At 35.8% G+C, this 18,854-nt stretch overlaps 1 protein-coding gene across 1 annotated transcript; it reads left to right on the top strand.

Moving 5' to 3' along the window:
• The first annotated feature begins 3,408 nt into the window (after window positions 1-3,408).
• vstm4a (V-set and transmembrane domain containing 4a) lies at window positions 3,409-16,381 on the top strand. The gene is made up of 8 exons (XM_077236747.1): window positions 3,409-3,575; window positions 4,407-4,802; window positions 11,254-11,307; window positions 11,800-11,907; window positions 12,130-12,163; window positions 12,258-12,382; window positions 12,821-12,879; window positions 15,891-16,381. Exons 1-8 carry the CDS (start codon window positions 3,524-3,526, stop codon window positions 16,050-16,052), a joined length of 990 nt encoding a protein of 329 aa, XP_077092862.1. The 5' UTR covers window positions 3,409-3,523; the 3' UTR covers window positions 16,053-16,381.
• The last annotated feature ends 2,473 nt before the right edge of the window (window positions 16,382-18,854 follow it).

Here is an 18,854-nt window from a genome sequence, read left to right as displayed (position 1 = left end):
TGTTATTTTCCTATCAAAGGGTAATAATTAACACCGTCAATAATCACAGTCACTGAAAGTACTTAAGCCATCAAATATTAGAATAACATCACTACTCCCAGGCTCGTTTACAAAATCCCGTTGAGAGAAAATAACGCATAGCCCTTCTTATGGCCTCTGTAATGTTCTGGGATATTGATTATATCAGGGATATTAGCTGGTCTGTGACTTAATCAGCCACCGCCCCCATCTGAATAAAGCTTGAGCTAAATGACTCCCTCCTGAGGGGCCTGCTCTGTCTCTTTTTATTAAAACCCCACAGTCATTTGAATGAAAATGTCAATAGATCTTCCCTTACATGCTTTTACAAGAGAAGAAACTGAATTGTGATGAATTCTGAGTGACAAAACACTTTTATATACAGCCCTATCTATTTGATTTAATTAATATCTTATGGGATTTCTTTTTAAAATGCTGATCCACTGGGCCTACTACAGTATTTCAGCCGTTCACAGCTAATAAGCCTTGTTCCAAACTTCCAAAGATCATGATTCAAGAGTTTTATTCCCAGAAATGTAAGTCACAGTTTACTGACACTGGGAGGCTGGTGGGGAACGGCAACAGGCTATAATATGTAAATAATCTAGGACGTTAAACAGTCCCATTTCCACGCTGGGTCTTTTTTAGAGTGCCACAACACTGGTCCTCTGCATATCCAGTGGTATAATTATAAAACCAATTAACTGAGAATAATTTGCCCTAATGGCAGAGCCAATAAACAAACAAACTGAGCGAGTGATTTAATGGAAGGGTGTCTTTGTGTTGCTTTGTTGCCTTGCGAGTGGCCCAAATGAGTTTAACAAGAGCTCCCTCGAGATGCTACATATACCAGAGATATGAGAGAGCATCTCCTCTTGATTTCCCCTGATCCTCGACTCCCATTAAAAACTTTAAGAGGCATATATGGATTTCGGTCGAGCACCTTACTGTACCTATAGCAGTGACCATACCGGAGAGGTCGGAAGTAGAGACCGGACCCGAGGCTCTTGTGTTAGCCGAGACGTTGTTGTGTGTGTTATTCCGTATCTCCCGCTGACTCGTGTATTACATTAACAAGCCACTTACTGATTGACTGAGAGCTTCTCTCCATGAGCCCTTTTAATCTACTCTGATATGAAATGCATGATTTCGCTGCAGGAGTCAGGTCTGCGGGTGGGCAATGTCTTAAACTGTAATTGAATAAGTGTAAGAATCTCTGTGTCTTACATTATCTACAAGGGTAACATAAGTGATAACGGTTCACCCTTTTTGATTGGCGCACACACACACACACACACACACACACACACACACACACACACACACACACACACACACACACACACACACATACTGGTTTATACACATTCGGAGCAATTGGGACCTTACATGTAAAATGTCACCCAAAATTCAAGCTTCCAGACTGTTAACATAGTGAATTATTTTATATCTTCCTGAACTATAATATATATATATATAAAATCATAAAGTGAATACGTAAGTTGGATCCGTGTGAGAGGATCTGGCATCTACTGTTTTGCAGCCACATGGAGTCAGTGTAGAGTCCTGATAGCAGGAATGAATGTGATATGTAATTATTTTACAATGAATTGAGTTTCTCTTGAATTTTGCTGGCCTGATTAACTGGTTTATTAGAATAGAAAAAAACAGATCTTCGCAAAACTTGATAAATTAGCTTTAAAAAAAATAATTTTAACTACACTACTTGTATTGTCTAAGGCGGTTTGGAATAACATCACATCATACTGATACTTCTGAAGGATATATAACTATGAATGCTTAGATTGACTGTTTAGATTTACAGTATGATGAAGGAACGAGATATGGTATCATCAGCTGTGATTTTTACAGTTCCTTGACTTATTCTGTTTCACATGTTATTTAAAAAATATAGATACATGCACAGTATTGAGTAAAGGTATGCTATAGTATTCCAGTTTTATAGCCAAAGCTGGGAAATTGTCCTTGTTGTAATCAGTGAGTTGGAGGCAGCCCTGAAAGATAAGTGGTAGTACTTTTAGAAAATATTGTTTATGCATAGAATTCCTACTTGTTTTGACTTGCTGAGACTGTGATCATGAGGCTTGCGTGCTTTGAAAGATGGGGAATGTCTGTAGAATAATGTAGAGGCCGACTGATTCCAGCATATCAAAGTTTACTAATAACTGCCATTTTCATGCACATGCTCCTTTGGTTGAGTTCAACATGTTTCATAAATTATTGTAGACTGTGAAATTCTCAACAGGCTTTGTCTTCAGACAGCATATAACAACATGCTGTATATATGCTTTAAATTTTTCCTTGATCCAGTAAGAACAGTGGAACGATTTTTTCCAAACAATACAGAGTTAAAGACAAAAGCTGAAGTATTGCACTGGCAGGACACATGTTAAGCTTTAGCCATATACTATATATAAGCACATTGTGTAATTCAACTCCTCTTGGCTGCAGTTCTCAGTAGGAGAAACCACTAGCTCAGCACATTACTCTACCCAATAAACCATTATGCTTCAAACCACTAGATGGGTGGACAAGAACTGTGCGCTGAAGACAGAAAACTGCATTACAACTCCAGCCCGTGGACATATTTTCAATAGTCAAGGTTTAAAGTCTGTCATCATTTACTCATCATGTCATTCCAAACCTGTGACTTTCTTTCTTCCATAGAATACAAGGAATGAATTTTGAAAGACATTTTGGTCAGTTTGTAAATTGGTTATACAAAGATTTGATATAAATTATGCATGGTGCATAAGATGTATGGACTATTTTTGAGATACTTTAATGATAGTTTTGCATCCTTTTTTAAAGCTTAAAAGTTCTGATCATTGTAACTGCATGGAAGAAATGAATGAGTAGCTACATTTAAATATCTCCTTTGTGCTTAACAGAAGAAAGTCTCTGAGTTTGGATCATCAGTAATACATTTTTGGGTTGAACTAGCTATTCCTTTAAGTTAGTTTTTGCTTACATTTTAAAATATAATACGAATAACAGTTAACCCAGTTTTTACCACTGTCATAATAAATGTAATATTTATATAAAGGGGTTTTTGGACTCTCTGAAATGTGTGTCATTGTGAGACATGCCACTATCTTCCCTCATTATCTAAGCTGAGTTCTTAAACCTCACTAAGACCTGGCCGCTGCTCCTATACTGTACTTTTGTATGCTGTAGTAGGTCCAGCAGAAAATTTGTGATGCTTTCAAAGGCTCTGTCAGGAAATTACATTTCGTACGTACTTTTCACTGGCAGGGGGAGTGATTTCTGGATAGAGAAGGAAAATGAGTGTGGGTAAAAAAAAGAAAGACTGGGAAAGAGGGGTGTTTCTAACTGGGAACAGAGCACGCACTGTTTCAGATTACACACACACACACACACACACAGTGAGAGGGAGAAAGAGAAAGAAAAGGAGAAAAAATCTCAGGGACTCCTTTCTTTTCTTGACGTTTAGTTGGGTTTATGGAGCCTGCGGGTCTGCAAAATGAAGCTCTCCACTGTTGCGATAGTTCTCCTGACTAGGGCTTTTATTGGAGGTAAGGATGTGTGTTTATGTTGGCCTTTTAATATGCAGTGATGAAACTTGCAAAATTGCTATCTAGGGGTACATGGTCAGTGAGATGATTTTTCAGATGACTGCTTCACGTTTGTCACACATGTACAGTAACTGCAGTCTTTATCTGCATAAAACTATTTAAGCAAAACTTTGAAACCTCTTTGATCTAAATTTACTCTATATTTGTGTATTTATCTCCAGTGCATATTACAAAATATGCCAGACTGCATTGTTCTGAACAGTCTCAGTTAAGCAACTAGGATTTTTTCTTTTTGTTTATGTCCAAATCTCTCTTGTGATGTGGTTTTTGAATTGAAAACAGAGCCTCGGTTGACCCATGAGGGACTTGAGTAATTGGGACACAACATAAACACGACAAAGGCTTTTAACAGCTGGATACAATCTTGTTGTCGTGTTCCCTGCTCTATTCTCTACTCCGAGAAGGCAGACAAATGTTTTCCACCTGTAGTTTCTGTTTGGCAGAGCATATTGAGCCCAGATGCATTCAAAATATTTGACACCCTTTAATGGTCATGGATTTAGGCCAGAATAGGACATATCACCAATGAAGCTCCAAAGAAAACTGAAGGATAAATATTATTTATATTATAAAAAATTTTCTAAACTGGTAAATCTAAATGAGCATATTTTTTTATCTTTCAAGTTTTCTTTTCATGATTAAAATCTATTTTATTCCTCTTCTTTATGCACATTTAAATAAGGAATTCACTATCACAGAATCAAATATACTCTATTTAATATAATACATTAACAGCAATAATACAGAGAAACATGTTGTTTTTTCCCCCAGAGCTGAGTGCCGCTTTAAATGTGTCCGTCTCCCCTGGGCCAGTCAGCATGTGTATGGAAGGAGACAATATAACTTTGTCCTGCTTAGTGTCTCAGAGGAAGAGAAGCAGCAGTGTCCTGGTGCTTCGTTGGCTCTACTTCCCCACTCTTGAAGACGAGCACCTCGTGGTCAGGATGGGCATGAAGAAAGCCAAGTATTATGGCAACTACAGCAAGCACTTTCCCCAGACGAAGTTCCACCTGTGGGAAGAAATGGAGGGACAGATCTACCGTCTGCTTATCCTGAATGTGTCCCTGGAGGATGGGGGTAACTACACCTGTAAAGTGCAGGAAATACGGAAGCACAGAAACAAGTGGAGGGCCTCGTCGAATGGAACAGGGAGCATGGAATTAAAAGGTAACTTAAGGATTTTTTTTTATTAAATGATGTAAAATACGTTATGTACTCAGCCATTCAGTATTTGAGTTCTGAAAGCTATATAATGTTGTCTCAAATGAAACACTATTTTTTTTTTAAATATAGAAGCATTCACCTTTTTTATTTGTCAAATGTGCATCCTCTCATTTAGTGCGGTCATTAGCTTCAGCATGTTGGTAAACCTGAGTCCAAGCACCTACATTACTTATTGCGCGTTATACATATACTGAATGATTAATCATACATTGAACACATTTGCAATGTGTTTTGGTAGTTGACACGTCTGCCATTTAAAAAATTTTGTCAAGCTAACTTTGTGGCTCCTCTGTTTTTGTTGCATACAAAAACAGAACACTATGTAAGGCAAGGCAAGTTTATTTATATAGCGCATTTCATACACAATGGTAATTCAAAGTGCTTTACATAGAAGACATGAATGTACTACGAGTACAATCCGGAAGTTTGGACTATTCAACATTCAACTCATCTGAATCGTGAGACATTATGGGCCTCTTTTATAAATTGTTGCGTAGAAACCATCCTACATTTGATGTTACGATCATTTCTCCAATGTGCGTAAGTTTTTGCCTCAAATAACGAATGTATGCACAAGAAAAAAGCCTTTCAAATTATACTCCATTTAATACCGTGCGTGAACACATGAAGAGACAGTTGACACATGCACACTAGAAATTTACATTTTTGTCCAGTGTCTGTGCTATTTCTCTCCATAAGTTATGATGGATACATATGCACCTTTTAAAACTAGATTAGCTTTTTGTCTTGAGCCCCCTCACACTAGCGTGTCAACGTAGGCATTGTTGTTGCTGTGTCTTCTGTAGTTTATTGTTGTTGTTGGACCACCTCCTCCATTCCTTTTGGGCAAATTAATTAGTGCAACAACAAAAAATGCAAGGCGCATTTGATTATGCATGCTTAGAAAAATTGCACAATGTGAAAGCTTTTTATTGCAAGTAAGCAATCTGGAGTATTGGCGTTTAAAACTAACCGCTCAACTCAGAGCCTAGTCACTAGGGCCAGCGAACACTGTGGTTGAGTTGGATGTGGTGTAAGAGTGATGTCTTGCCAGGGTCAGGGCTAACCACACAACAGCTGTTTCCTCCAGTTCACTAATCCTTCAGTACATCTAGCAAAGGGTCAATTTCAATTCCACAATTAGTGACAAAGTTCATTGTCAGCTATTTGTAAACCTCTTTTACAGAGGGGATGGTCTGTCTTTTCAGAACATCACAAAAGAGTGACTATATCAGATTCACATTGACATTACTCCATGTCAACGGTTCAAAGCCCTAATCCAAATAGTTTTAGAATGGTCCATAAAACTTTCAAATAATCAATAAGAAAATGAGGCGTAAACGTTCCCATTTCTCACGTTATAGCCTTTTCTTACATGCTAGCTTCGGTGTGTTTGTAAGTCTCAGGGTTCCACCTTCCACATATATACATCATTTCCACTATAAATGTGTTTCGGGCCAACACAAACAGACCATGAGGCTGTTAATGAGAGTAACCTGGACATGCTGTGGGGACAGAGCGAGGAGGCTTGGCAAGGATGCCACTGAAAACATTTACTCTGGCTGCATTATGAGTTTTCCTATGGTGTTCGGACAGCGAGAGGTCCCCAATGCTTCTGCGTCCACTGGATTAATCATCTGCCTGATAAACGGCAATTGTCTGATTCTAGCAACAATAAAGAGAACAAAGAAGTATTTGTTTGCACTTAAAGAGACAGTTCACTCAAAAATAGACATTTTGTCATTATTGACTTATTGCATGCCGTATGACTTTCTTTCTTCCATAGAACACAAAAGGAGATGTTCCGAAGAATGTACAAGAGCTTTTAAACTTTAAAAAAACATACAAAAACACCATAAAATATCATTCACCAATATTTTATATTTTTTGCTGTAAATAAATCTTCTGAAATCACTTTGTGTGATCAATAGACTTAAATATAAGTTTATCCACTGATAATCTTCACCTTCAACAGTTTTTGTCACGATTTTGTAAACTGGATCGATCGAGTCCTTTGAAAAGATCCAACTCAAAAGAATGATGCGTTCACAAATCAGACGTTGCTTCTCTCATGAACGTGCCAGTGAGAACTAGAGCAGATGTAAAGATTTTCAGTGCATAATAAATAACATTTCAATCTGTTCCTCACACAAAGATATTATAGGTTTCAGAAGACTTGGAATATAGTGCACAAGTCATATTTCTTTTTTTATATTCCACTGAAGAAAGAAATTCATATGGGTTTGGAATGACATGAGGATGATTAAATGATGACACAGTTTTCATTTTTGGATTAACCATTTCTTTAAAGTAGCTTTGTACCACTCAAAAAGTTAAGTTATTTATTATGCTTCATCATCGGCTATGAATAACCATTAAATTTTCCTTTGTATAGTTTTCTTTGTATAACTGATGCTTTAGAAGCTAAATTCTAAAAGTAATAAGTCTATGGAATGTCTGTATATTTAATAAGAGAAAAACTGTTTTATTTTTTAAAACCACCACATCAAGTGCACATATAGCTGATGATTTATTTGAAGAAAAACACCAGCATATATCTCACTGATATAAAGATGTGGGTTTGAGGGATATAAGCAACAGAACATTACTGTAGGGTTTAAACAACCACAGATACCCCACTTTACCAGACTCTGAGACCAATACAAGAAAAAAACATGTGAAAGAGTAAATAAACAAGAGGCAATAAGAAAAGAAGATGGAGGTCGTAGGTTGAATTAAACCGGGGAATTTTTTATGCACAACAAAACAATGTCAACTAGCTGAGATCCCCCATAAACATAGACCAAAGCAGGACCACAGAGCGGGTTTAACCACTTCAACCATCACTACAGCCACAGGGTCGGCTAGCAAATGACTTAATGCTTTTCCAAAACAAAAGCGGCACTCAAACATGCGCTGTTCCTCACCCGTTTGACTTCGGATGTAGTGTGCACTTTGTTCTCGAGTGTTATTGCACAGTGTTTCTGCAGATCTGAAAATGTGCTGGACCTTTCAGTTTAGCAGGGTTTTTATAGAATGGTTTTGACTTGAAAGAAAATGCAGATCAGATGTGTAACTGTATATCTGCTGTGGACAGAGTGTCCATTTAGTTTTTTTGTTTGTTTTTTTGAAAGGATTTCCCTAGAGTTCTGCTCTTGTGCCTTTCACTTCTCTATTAATTAAGAGAATGTAACAGTGTGTAATTTTAATATATATAAAAAATACTTTCTCCTTACTATTTCTCCTATCCTTATTATGCAGAGAGAACCATTTGCAGATTGATTTACCCTTCCATTCCATTTCTTTAGCATCTTATCCCTTGGATCTTTAGTGACCCAGGTACTGACACTCAAGTTAGACATCAACCTTCTTAGTATTCCTCAATCAATTTATTATAAACTATTTAACAAGAAAAAAATAAAAGAATGCCTGTTTTACCATTCATTTTTTTCTAAAAATTGTTTAGGGTCACTAATGACCCGATGTGTGTAACAGTGTAAGTATATTTTTTCTGCACAACATTAATTAAATCTTTGATGACTGAATAAGTGCAATTCACCAATTTTCCACAAGGTGGCAATATCTGATACACCATGATGAAGTGGCGTTTCACTCATAGTTACCAGAGGCAGAAAACAAAAGAATAGGAAGTATTATCAGCAAAACATGAAATGGCTCAGCGATTTACTGCAGAGCAAGTACTGAACGCAGTCAAATATTATTGTCACTGTCACTTGATGGTGGATCTGGTGAAGAAGCTGTCAGCGATCAAAATATTGATTTTGAAGATGTTGAAAATTATAGTTTTTAGAATATGTTTGAGGTTGCGAATATGAGCCAGATGCTAGAAAATGAGCTCTGACGAGGACAGTGATGATGGGATGAAACATCTGCTCAAACTGAACCCTTCCAAGCTGCAAAAGGAAACAAAATATGCTTTATTTTATTTTCCTGTAATTATTTAGAGTTTTATATTTTCGAGAAGGTAGAGATCCATCCGTGTTAGATATAGATCCGGGTCGCTAAAAACCCAAATATGTAATAATGTTTGGCAAAACATTCATGCATTTAAGTGGTAACCTGCCCAACACAGCAACATTGACTCATGCAATGGTATTGGTTTGAGGGCAGAACTGTTTCTGACCATTGGCAGATGGAGGGAGTGTACAGGAAATTTCAAGTTTTATTCATGCTAATGGCACACAAATAAGAAGGTTCTTGCTTACACTTTTTATTGCATTTCATCATTCAATCATCTACATTTTATTGAGCTCATTTGAAGTTTTAACTATCTTACAATTATCTTTGAAGTAATTCTCTCCAACAGTGCCCTCAACATCTGCAAGCAATTTCCCCTGTCCTCTTTAAAAAATGCCATGCAGCAAGCATTGAACGAAGAAAACTTAAAGAATGAATGAGAATTGTCCATGTATTCTCAAAAATCTTAACTTAGTTTCCCAGGTAAACAAATATTAACAGTAATTAGTAGACTAAGTTATTTAAACATTGATGTAATGCATGCTGAATGTATTAATAGCTGTTTATAAGCTTTCTGTGATAGATTTATTAAAGCCACATTTCTCAGGGTCAAAGGTTAAGTATTTTTAGAGGCCGCTAATGCAACCTCCTTTTAAACTAAATGTCCTTGCCTGGTAAAATTGAAGCCTCATCAAGCACAACCCTGCAAAAAATCTCCACTGTAAACAAGATGTTGGAGAGAATGACTGGGTTGAGACTTGACCCACATTTACAACAAACTGAATCCAGTGCTCATAAGATCTGTTTTCTTTCTTTGTCTTTCTTTCTTTTGTAACTTTTAAACGCTTTTTTTGTTTGTTTGTTTGTTTTTTACTTCGAACGCTTCCAACCAGCTGCATAAATGAAGTGTCATTTAAAATTGTAATGGCAAGTGTTAATGCACCTATGGACCCTTTTCACGGACTGTGATGATGGCGTGTTTCCACAGTTATCAACATCGCAAATCTAGTAAAGTGTTTAATATTTTCATTTTTAAATATACTTTGTTATATTACCGTGGCAGTAAATTATAAAAAGCAAAATAACGCTGCTGTTGTTTCTAATACAACTGCTAAATGATCGACGACAAATTTGACATCTTTCTCTCTTCTGACTGCTGTAATCAATCTCTCTATATTTTTACCTCTTTTGGAAAGTTGTAAAAAACGCTATTGCTAATTTTTTTCTTTTGCTATCAGAGTAAATGCAAATTCAAAATTATATTTGCTTTCATCTCCCATTCACCGCCATAGAAATGTACCCAACTATGACAAATTCTGCTTCTGAGAATCCCGGAAATGTGAAAAGGGTGAATTGTATCTGTTAGCTTTCCTTCTTCTTCTAGCATACTCTCTTGAGTAGCTACTTATTTTGAAAAACGAATTACTTCACGACCGCTAAAAAAGTACATTCTATATAGAAGTGTGTAATTTGAATGTAATATGGACGTACTACATTCACCATGTTGTCATTATTATGTGACCTTCACTGTCATTCACAATCACTGTCATAGTAAAGTGTTCATCATATGCACACTTCAGAATCGGAAGTAGTAGGTCATCCGGGTCCTTTTTGCCTGTTCGTTTATGAGTACTTCGAAGTTCGGACATACTTCTTTTGTCACATTCTGTTTTTCGCCTACTAAATAAGTATGCGATTTTGGATGCAGCCTATATCTCCGCAGCGCTTTAGCGTATTGAGACAACTCTTGGTACATGTAATCACAAGCATGACCTGAGGCAACATGCTGCATTCTGGCACAGCTCTACATACTGGTCAGGAGACATGAAAAAAAGCTTTATTTGCTTATAACTGAACGGTTTGCCCAAAAACCATAAAACTCTTAATTCAGTGTTTATTTTAATGAAACTGGTGTTTATAGATTCTTTGAGTCATACCAAGAACAATAATACCAATTATGCCATATTCGGTCGAACTGGCTGTCTGCCATTTACATTTTTTTTTAAAGCTAATTTTTCGAACACATCAACAAATTTAATGGCATGGTGCTTATTTTGAGGCTATAAATCTGCAAAGCGTCATTGTCTCCTAACACTGACCACACAACATCAATTTGGTAACAGTGCCACCTATGTCAAAGTAATCATTGTATTTGTGATTTTGACCAAATATATTCTAAAAATGTCTTCAATTATTAATTGTCGCAGTTGCTCTGATAATCCCAGCCATGCTTGCATAACTCATCATGCCTTTTTATGGTTGGCCGGCTTGGCCCCTTAATTGCAGCTGTATATTTACTTATGTCTCTCTCTCTCTCTCTCTCTCTCTCTCTCTCTCTCTCTCTCTCTCTCTCTCTCTCTCTCTCTCTCTCTCTCTCTCTCTCTCTCTCTCTCTCTCTCTCTCTCAATGTTTTCAGTACATCATATACCAAGCACAGGAAAAGCTGATGTCATACGGAGCATGTTTGAAGGTATGGTGTTGCCTCAATATTGTAATAAAATAGAGCTTGTTTATTGCAGTGGGGTGTATGGTCTCTGTCACTGATAAAGACACACATTTTGTGTGCTGGCTTGGATCACAGCTTAGTGTTAGACAGCTTTTGGCTAGTGTGTTACATCTCCTCCCTTCTGGCGGAGAAAGACCAAACCAAATTTAACCAAGTGTGCTCACAGTGTTTGGTTTATTTTTGTGGTCAGCTTTGCCCAAGCTTTTATTGGAATAAAGATTCTTCCTTGGTTTATGACACTTTACAACATTTCCACTGCATTATTACAAAATCCCCTACTTTTTAAACAAAATAAAAAACACATTATTGTGGGTGTAATTTATAGTTTTAATAACATTTGTTAAAAGTAAAAATTGTAATACTGATGTACGATTGTTGGAGAATGTTATCATTTGTTTTTTGCCGGGTTTGTAATAAAGCGTTTACAGCACAATATTTTGCTGTGATATTTTTCAGATTTGTATCTGTGTGTTGTGCTCATCTGCTCTATCGGTCTGGTCTGTATGCTTGTCTTTGCCTTGACTATCACATGTCAGCACCTACAGCACAAACGAAGACTACGAGGTGATGAGCTTTTTATTCTAGAATCCAAATTATTTACCCCATACTTTAACAATACAATGTCATCGGTTGCAAAAATTCATTTCAAAATGCATTTTTAAATGAAATTATTTTTGTATTGTACAATCCTGTTTTTCTTGTTATGTCACATAGATAGAGTATTTATTTAATTATTTATTCATTTGTTTCTAATGTTTTTTTTATGCTTGTTCTGTCTCCATCTAGCCAATTATTACCTTGTGAAGTGCCCAGAAAACAGGTAGACCTGGTTTACCACTGCTTTACTGTTATGTATGTATGATTAATTCTTAGATTGATTCTAAGACTAACATTGTTCTGTTTAAAATGTCCAGCTCAGGGGAGACAGTAACCAGTGTGTCCAGCTCCTCTCCCGCAATGCACAGAAAAGAGAAACGACACAAACCTCAGCTCAGAGACGTCACTGAACCACTACCACCACCACAGATACCAGCTAAAGGTACATTGAAACACCGTGTACTACATATTGTGATATCAAAAATATTGGGTAACACTGTACAATAAATGTTTTAACATTAGTTAATAATGCATTAGGTATCATGAACCAACAATTAACTTTTTAATAGCGTTTAATAATATAGGTTCATATTAAATTATAAATACACTATTGCATTTATGCATTTGGCAGATGCTTTTGTTCATTGTAATTCACATTCATTCAATATACATTAAATACTGTTCATTTAACACTTCTAATGTATTAGTGAATGTAGAAATGAACATTAACCAAGGTTAATAAATGCTTTAAATAATTTTATGCTATCTATTCCATTGACAAATGTAACACTATAGAACCTCATTGTAAAGTGATTCCGAATGTTGAACACTTGAAAATATATATATTTTTCATATTATGTTTTCTTTGGTTTGTTTTTAGCACCTGTACCAAGAAAACCACGTAGAAGCAAACTTTTAAAGCCACAACCTACAAAAATGGTAGGAATGCCGACTCTTATCGAATTCATTTTACATAAAAGCATTATTTGCTTTCATGCTAAAACGTTAAAAAGATTAAGTGATGCTGATATGGTTTCATAATTGTAATTCAATAATCTTGCTAAATTACTTCTATATTTTTTTATAATTAATTTTGTATGTGTAATCTTTTTATTCACAATTTTATATTTGCATCTAACAACGCACTTTCTTTAGCCTCTCAATTGAATTTTCACAAACTAGAAACATGCAAGAGGGAAATAATGTAGCTTTCTCATAGAGCTCTGTTCGCCACAGTTATTGCTATACCTACCTCCATTTATGGGTGATATAATTTTATTTACTATTATTGCTTTCCAAAGCGTGATTATTTATTTAACATGCTTGATTCTTATTAGATTAGTTTCCAGGGAAATAATCACAGAAATGCAGAAAAGCAGCAAAAAAAGAGAAAATGTTTTAAGATCCAGCATTGTGTTGTGAAATCCTTTATAGATCAGACTTGTTTAAATGAGTGTAAATGATAGGATATCGGAGGACATGAACATGTCTCTGCTTCTGCTTTCCACTTTCGTTGTTTGCATTCCCATTTTAGAAGTACTTGCTTTGACCATCTGAAATATCAGATTAATATGGGGTGAGAATGGTTCCATTATTCCAAATAAATAGATTATGATCCACAAATAAATGTAAAGAGATTCACAAAAATATAGTAAATTCACAAATAAATAGATTAAGATCCACAAATAAATGTTAAAAGAGTTTCACAAAAAAATATAAAACTCACAAATAAATAAAATTAGCTTTGCAAATAAAAATATATATTTACAAATGTGTTTTATGACACAAACACAACTGGCCTGGTATTTATTTGCGAATCGCTTTCTGTGCATTTGTAGATCCACTCACGCATTTGTGAATCGGTTCCTGTGCATTTGTAAATCCCCTCACGCATTTGTGGATTTTGAAACACTTCTAGCGTCGACGTGCAGACAAATCCACAAATAAGTGGACTCCACCCACCCTTAACCTAAGCCAATCAGATAACGGCCACATTGAGCTGACCAATCGTAGCACGTTCTCGCTACAACCAATCATGTTAGGCTTTACACTCGGGGCGAGAACGAACTGGATCTGATTAATTTTGCAGATATTGACTCGACACCCCTGAAAGCATCTGTAATGGGAGCTTCTTTCAAATTAGCTGTTTGTGTGGTTAAAACACCCCGTTTCCATAAGATTGTTGGAGTTTAAGGCTTCTCTATATTTATTATTCTTTATATTAACTCAGGATCACACACAAATGATCATCACAGATCCCGAGCATCATAACACCCTCTCTACCGGAGTCAAGCGGCGCGTCAAAAGCAAATAGACGATTATCTTCCCTGCCGTAGCAGTTTCAAATCATGTAAAACTAATGTTAACGCATTTTGCCCATGATTTCTGTTTTCTTACCTGAAGATATATGATGTATAATCTTTTTTATTGACTATGCTGGCTACATGAAAATTCATAATTCGTGATAGTGTCTACTGGACGCGGCGCAGGGCGATACGATGATTCACTGATAGTAAAGGGATGCCCGTTTTTTCTTCTTCTGTAGCGGCTACACACGCAACTATACGGAGGACACAACATTCGCACATTTGCTCCTTTGTCCAATGTAGAAAGCCTCGCACGGGGTACACACGATGTAATAAATTACAAAACGGATGATTTTGTCTTTTAAAGCACAATCGTTGTGACAAATAGCTAGCTATAGGACATAAATATTATGTAGAATGCAAAATATCAGCCCAAATGACCACCATTGAAGATGTAACAGCGTGCATAGGCTACTGGGGTTTTAGTGGATAATGCAATGCTGAAAAAATACATATTTGCATTTATATTGGATGCTGTAAGTAACTTTTACAATACAATATTATTAAGTCTGATTCATATGAAATATTATTTGTGTGATCAAGCGTTTTAACGGATAAATTCAAATCGCTTGTCTTCTGGGCATTTCACTTTTAAATGCATGTTATATATTTAATCATTAGATCCACGGACCTGCTATTTAAAACTTGAATGAAGTGGGGAAAGCTGTTGTGACAGTAATTTCCCCAATATTACACAAACTCGCGTATTTATCACGAGGTTGAATCCAGTTATTCATTAGTCAGCAACGAATTGATCCTTTTCTGTTTTATCATGAATAACGTCACGCTTCCATAACGCGTTGTTCCCATAACGTAAGTGCTGTTTCTCTGCCATTTTCAAAGGCTCATAAAAATGTGTCTTGGCTTGATACACAGTCTAGTGGTCTAACTCTAACGAAATCCAAATTTTAAACATATTTTACTGAAGCAATATTATGGGCCTTATAGCCTTACACTTCCTATTTGAGCCAATGCAGATGAACAAGCAAAGTTATTTCAGGGCAAGCAAGACCACTCTGATTGTAAAGCCTAACGTGATTGGTTGTAGTGAGAACGTGCTACGATTGGTCAGCTCAATGTGGCCGTTATCTGATTGGCTTAGGTTAAGGGTGGGTGGAGTCCACTTATTTGTGGATTTGTCTGCACGTCGACGCTAGAAGTGTTTCAAAATCCACAAATGCGTGAGTGGATCTACAAATGCACAGAAAGCGGTTCACAAATAAATGCCAGGCAGAGTTGTGTTTGTGGTATAAACAACATTTGTAAATATATTTTTTATTTGCAAATCTCATTCTATTTATTTGTGAGTTTTATAATTCTTTGTGAAACTCTTTACATTTATTTGTGGATCATAATCTATTTATTTGGAATAATGCAACAATTCTACCCCCATAGTATGAAGTGCTTGTTCCTACTTGAGACTTACATCCGTCTACGAACAATCCTAAAATCATACCTATAATTTCATGTTGTTCTGTCTGACCCCACATTCCTCTGTGAATACTAAACACCCCTTTTAGACCTCTGACCACACTCTGTAGTGTTCATATATTTGAAACGCCCTGTTCTCTTCTCGCTCTCAAGCCAAGGGTTGTAGAGGACAGTCTGACATACGCAGAACTGGAGCTGGTGAAACCGAAGCCTGAGCTGAAAACAGACTCCACTGGATGTGCACAACTTGAGCCCAAAACACACTGCACGGGGACTGTTTACGCCCAAATACTTTTTGTGGAGAAGCAAGTGTAAATATGTATATTAAGAGTTTCATACCAAAATTATTTATGAGATTGTTTAAAATATTTTTTACCTACATACTGATGTTCTGGTATTTCACATGTTCTAGTATAACTCTGTAATACAACAGCAGTATTTTCTTTTGATATATTTGGGCACATTTATGTACCTCTAGATTTAAGACCTTGCTTTCTTTAGCAAAAAGAAAGGATTACATTATGGATTTAACTCCAAACATGCATAATTTGATTATGCAATTTTGTAAAATATGTAACAATTTTATTTTTTGCTATGTTGAAATAAAGATTTCTCCTCTAAAAGCAGAGGATGATAAAGTATGAGCTAAAGAGCACAATTTATTGTCTAATTTATGTCCACTTCAACAGGCAGTCATAACGTATTGTGTATTGAAGCACATCAAAAACTATTTAACCCTATGATGTAACCAGAATAACATTTATAACCTTTGTTTAAGTTAACTTTCCATAACTGAAAATATGCATCAGCTGTGTTAGATAATTTCAATTTAGCTTGACTGTGACTATTTATAAAAAAATTATGCATTTTTACAATTATATTTTAATGCATGATATTTGTGAACAATAATGGTTATTAATAATACATATTTTTATATTTATAAAAATTGTAAATTATAATGTAAATTCTATATATTTTAGGGCTGTCAAAATAATTAATCGATAATAATTGCATCTGACATAAAAGTTTGTGTTTATATAATATTTATATTATATATATGTGCGTGTCTGTGTGTATGTATGTATATATATATATATATATATACATACATACATACATACATATATAATACATATACACATATAGCCTATTATATAAACAAACTTTTGTTAGATGTGATTAATCGATTTGACAGCACTAAAAATAAATAAATGTATATTACAAATATAAACATTTAGAATTAGAAACAGAGCAATAGAGACAAAATATATTTAGAATTATTTATATATATATATATATATATATATATATATATAGCATTTGCTATATAATGTGCATATATAAAACATTTTTGATAGTAATAAAATCTGTAATATTTTGTAATTCAGTAGGGCTAATAATTTATTAAGTTTTACAACAGCTAAAAGCTCTATATACATAATTAGGTTTGGACAAGTTATTATTAAGCATGAAGCCACTGATACAATGCACATCCTATCCTCCTCTCCTGTCGTCCGTTCTTGAGTTTAGTCTCTCTCTTTTCTCCATTTCTCCCACACACAGCTAAGAACCAGTGACTGTGATGAACCCTTTAATGCTTACATTTATTAAAATCATACTAATTGTAATCATGCTTAATAATTAGCTTTACAGTGCATTATAATTGGGTTAGGCTACAAGATGGTTCTGCCTAGGTGCTATAATTTATTTGATTTAATTATTCAGAAGAGCCCAAATGGTTTGACATTTAATATCATAAAATCACCGGCGTATTAAAATTGAGATGGCTATTGTCTTTTCAGAAGGTCATTTGCTTCTCTTCGTGAGATATACGGTGATTATTTTCCAGTCTATTAAGCGCCTCTACTTAGCACAATTAGCCGCGTGCACAAAGGTTAAAGAGAGCGACTCTCCCCCCTTCCTCTTCCTCGTGGTCACAGCGCATATTAATGAGCAGATGTAGCGTGAGAAGGAGAGCCAGATACAGTTTCTCCTGCGCCCTCAGCTCTGAATATATCTGAAACACTAGCGTCAAGCAAGCGTAAACACAGCTATACTCTTTATCAAACCCTGCCTGTGTCGTCTCATCTAAACTTACTATGACCTTCTGCTGCCCCGTTTTGTTTTTGCTCTGCAGGAGTGCCCGAGCATTTTCTGACCGGGTCTTCTCAGAGAGAGGGAGAGAGAGGCCTCATTTGTGCTGTTTTGTATGAATATGCAGATGTTGCAAGCACAAAACCCAGAACAAAGCAAGAATTTTAACTGTTCTCAAGGGAGAGAAATCCACAAACACAGTTTACTAGAGATGCTTACATATAAGCCATCAAAAGCTGGGCAAATTCATCTGCTCTCAATTCTGTTGTGTTTTTGAACAACACCCTTCCTTGACTAAATAAGGCAGCAAAAGAAAGAAAGAAAAATTGCATTTTTTCACCGCTCCGAGCTGCAACTTCAGCGAAAAAACAAGAGTCTGTGATGATTTACTCAAGATCGTCATTCCCACTAGCGTAGCCAGAAAAGCGTCTCTGGCTGTGCATAAGAAAAATTGGGTGTGCCACATTTATTGTCAAATTAACGTGAAAAAAACTCGGACCCGGCTTATCACTAACTTTACAGAATAGACTGGGCTGATGTGTAAAACTGGCTTGCCACATAAACATAATACTAGGCCTACAGTATATAAAATATAACTCAGGGTTCAACATTAAGGCTTTACATCTGCTTGTCCGTTGAACAAGTAGGCTAAATCAGCCATTCTCTTGTCCAAGTAAAAATGCTGAAATCGGTTTAATATGCTTCATCTTTCATTTTAAATTCTTAGATTTGATAAATAAATTCAATTGAAATAATAAGACACTATGCTGTTACCAATCAAATTAATTAATTTACACTGAAAAATTACAACTGCATTAATGTTACGAGATTGTTTTTTGAAGATACAAATATGATATTGGAAAGAATTATAGCCTACTTTTAAACACGAAACTAAACCACGGTGACCGTCTTAATGAGTGAGTTATTGAGTCATTTATTCAAATGGTTCGTTCAAACGGCTGAATCGTTAAGGAATGAGGCAGTTGTCATTGAATTGGGTCATTGAATCTTTGACTCAATCGA

The sequence above is a fragment of the Siphateles boraxobius genome, unplaced genomic scaffold, assembly GCF_051911475.1.
Source record: "Siphateles boraxobius isolate OS27281-9 unplaced genomic scaffold, OSU_SipBor_1 20, whole genome shotgun sequence".
NCBI lineage: Eukaryota > Metazoa > Chordata > Actinopteri > Cypriniformes > Leuciscidae > Siphateles > Siphateles boraxobius.
Note: the sequence above shows the minus strand (reverse complement) of the source record. Positions and strands in the feature narration are given on the sequence as shown.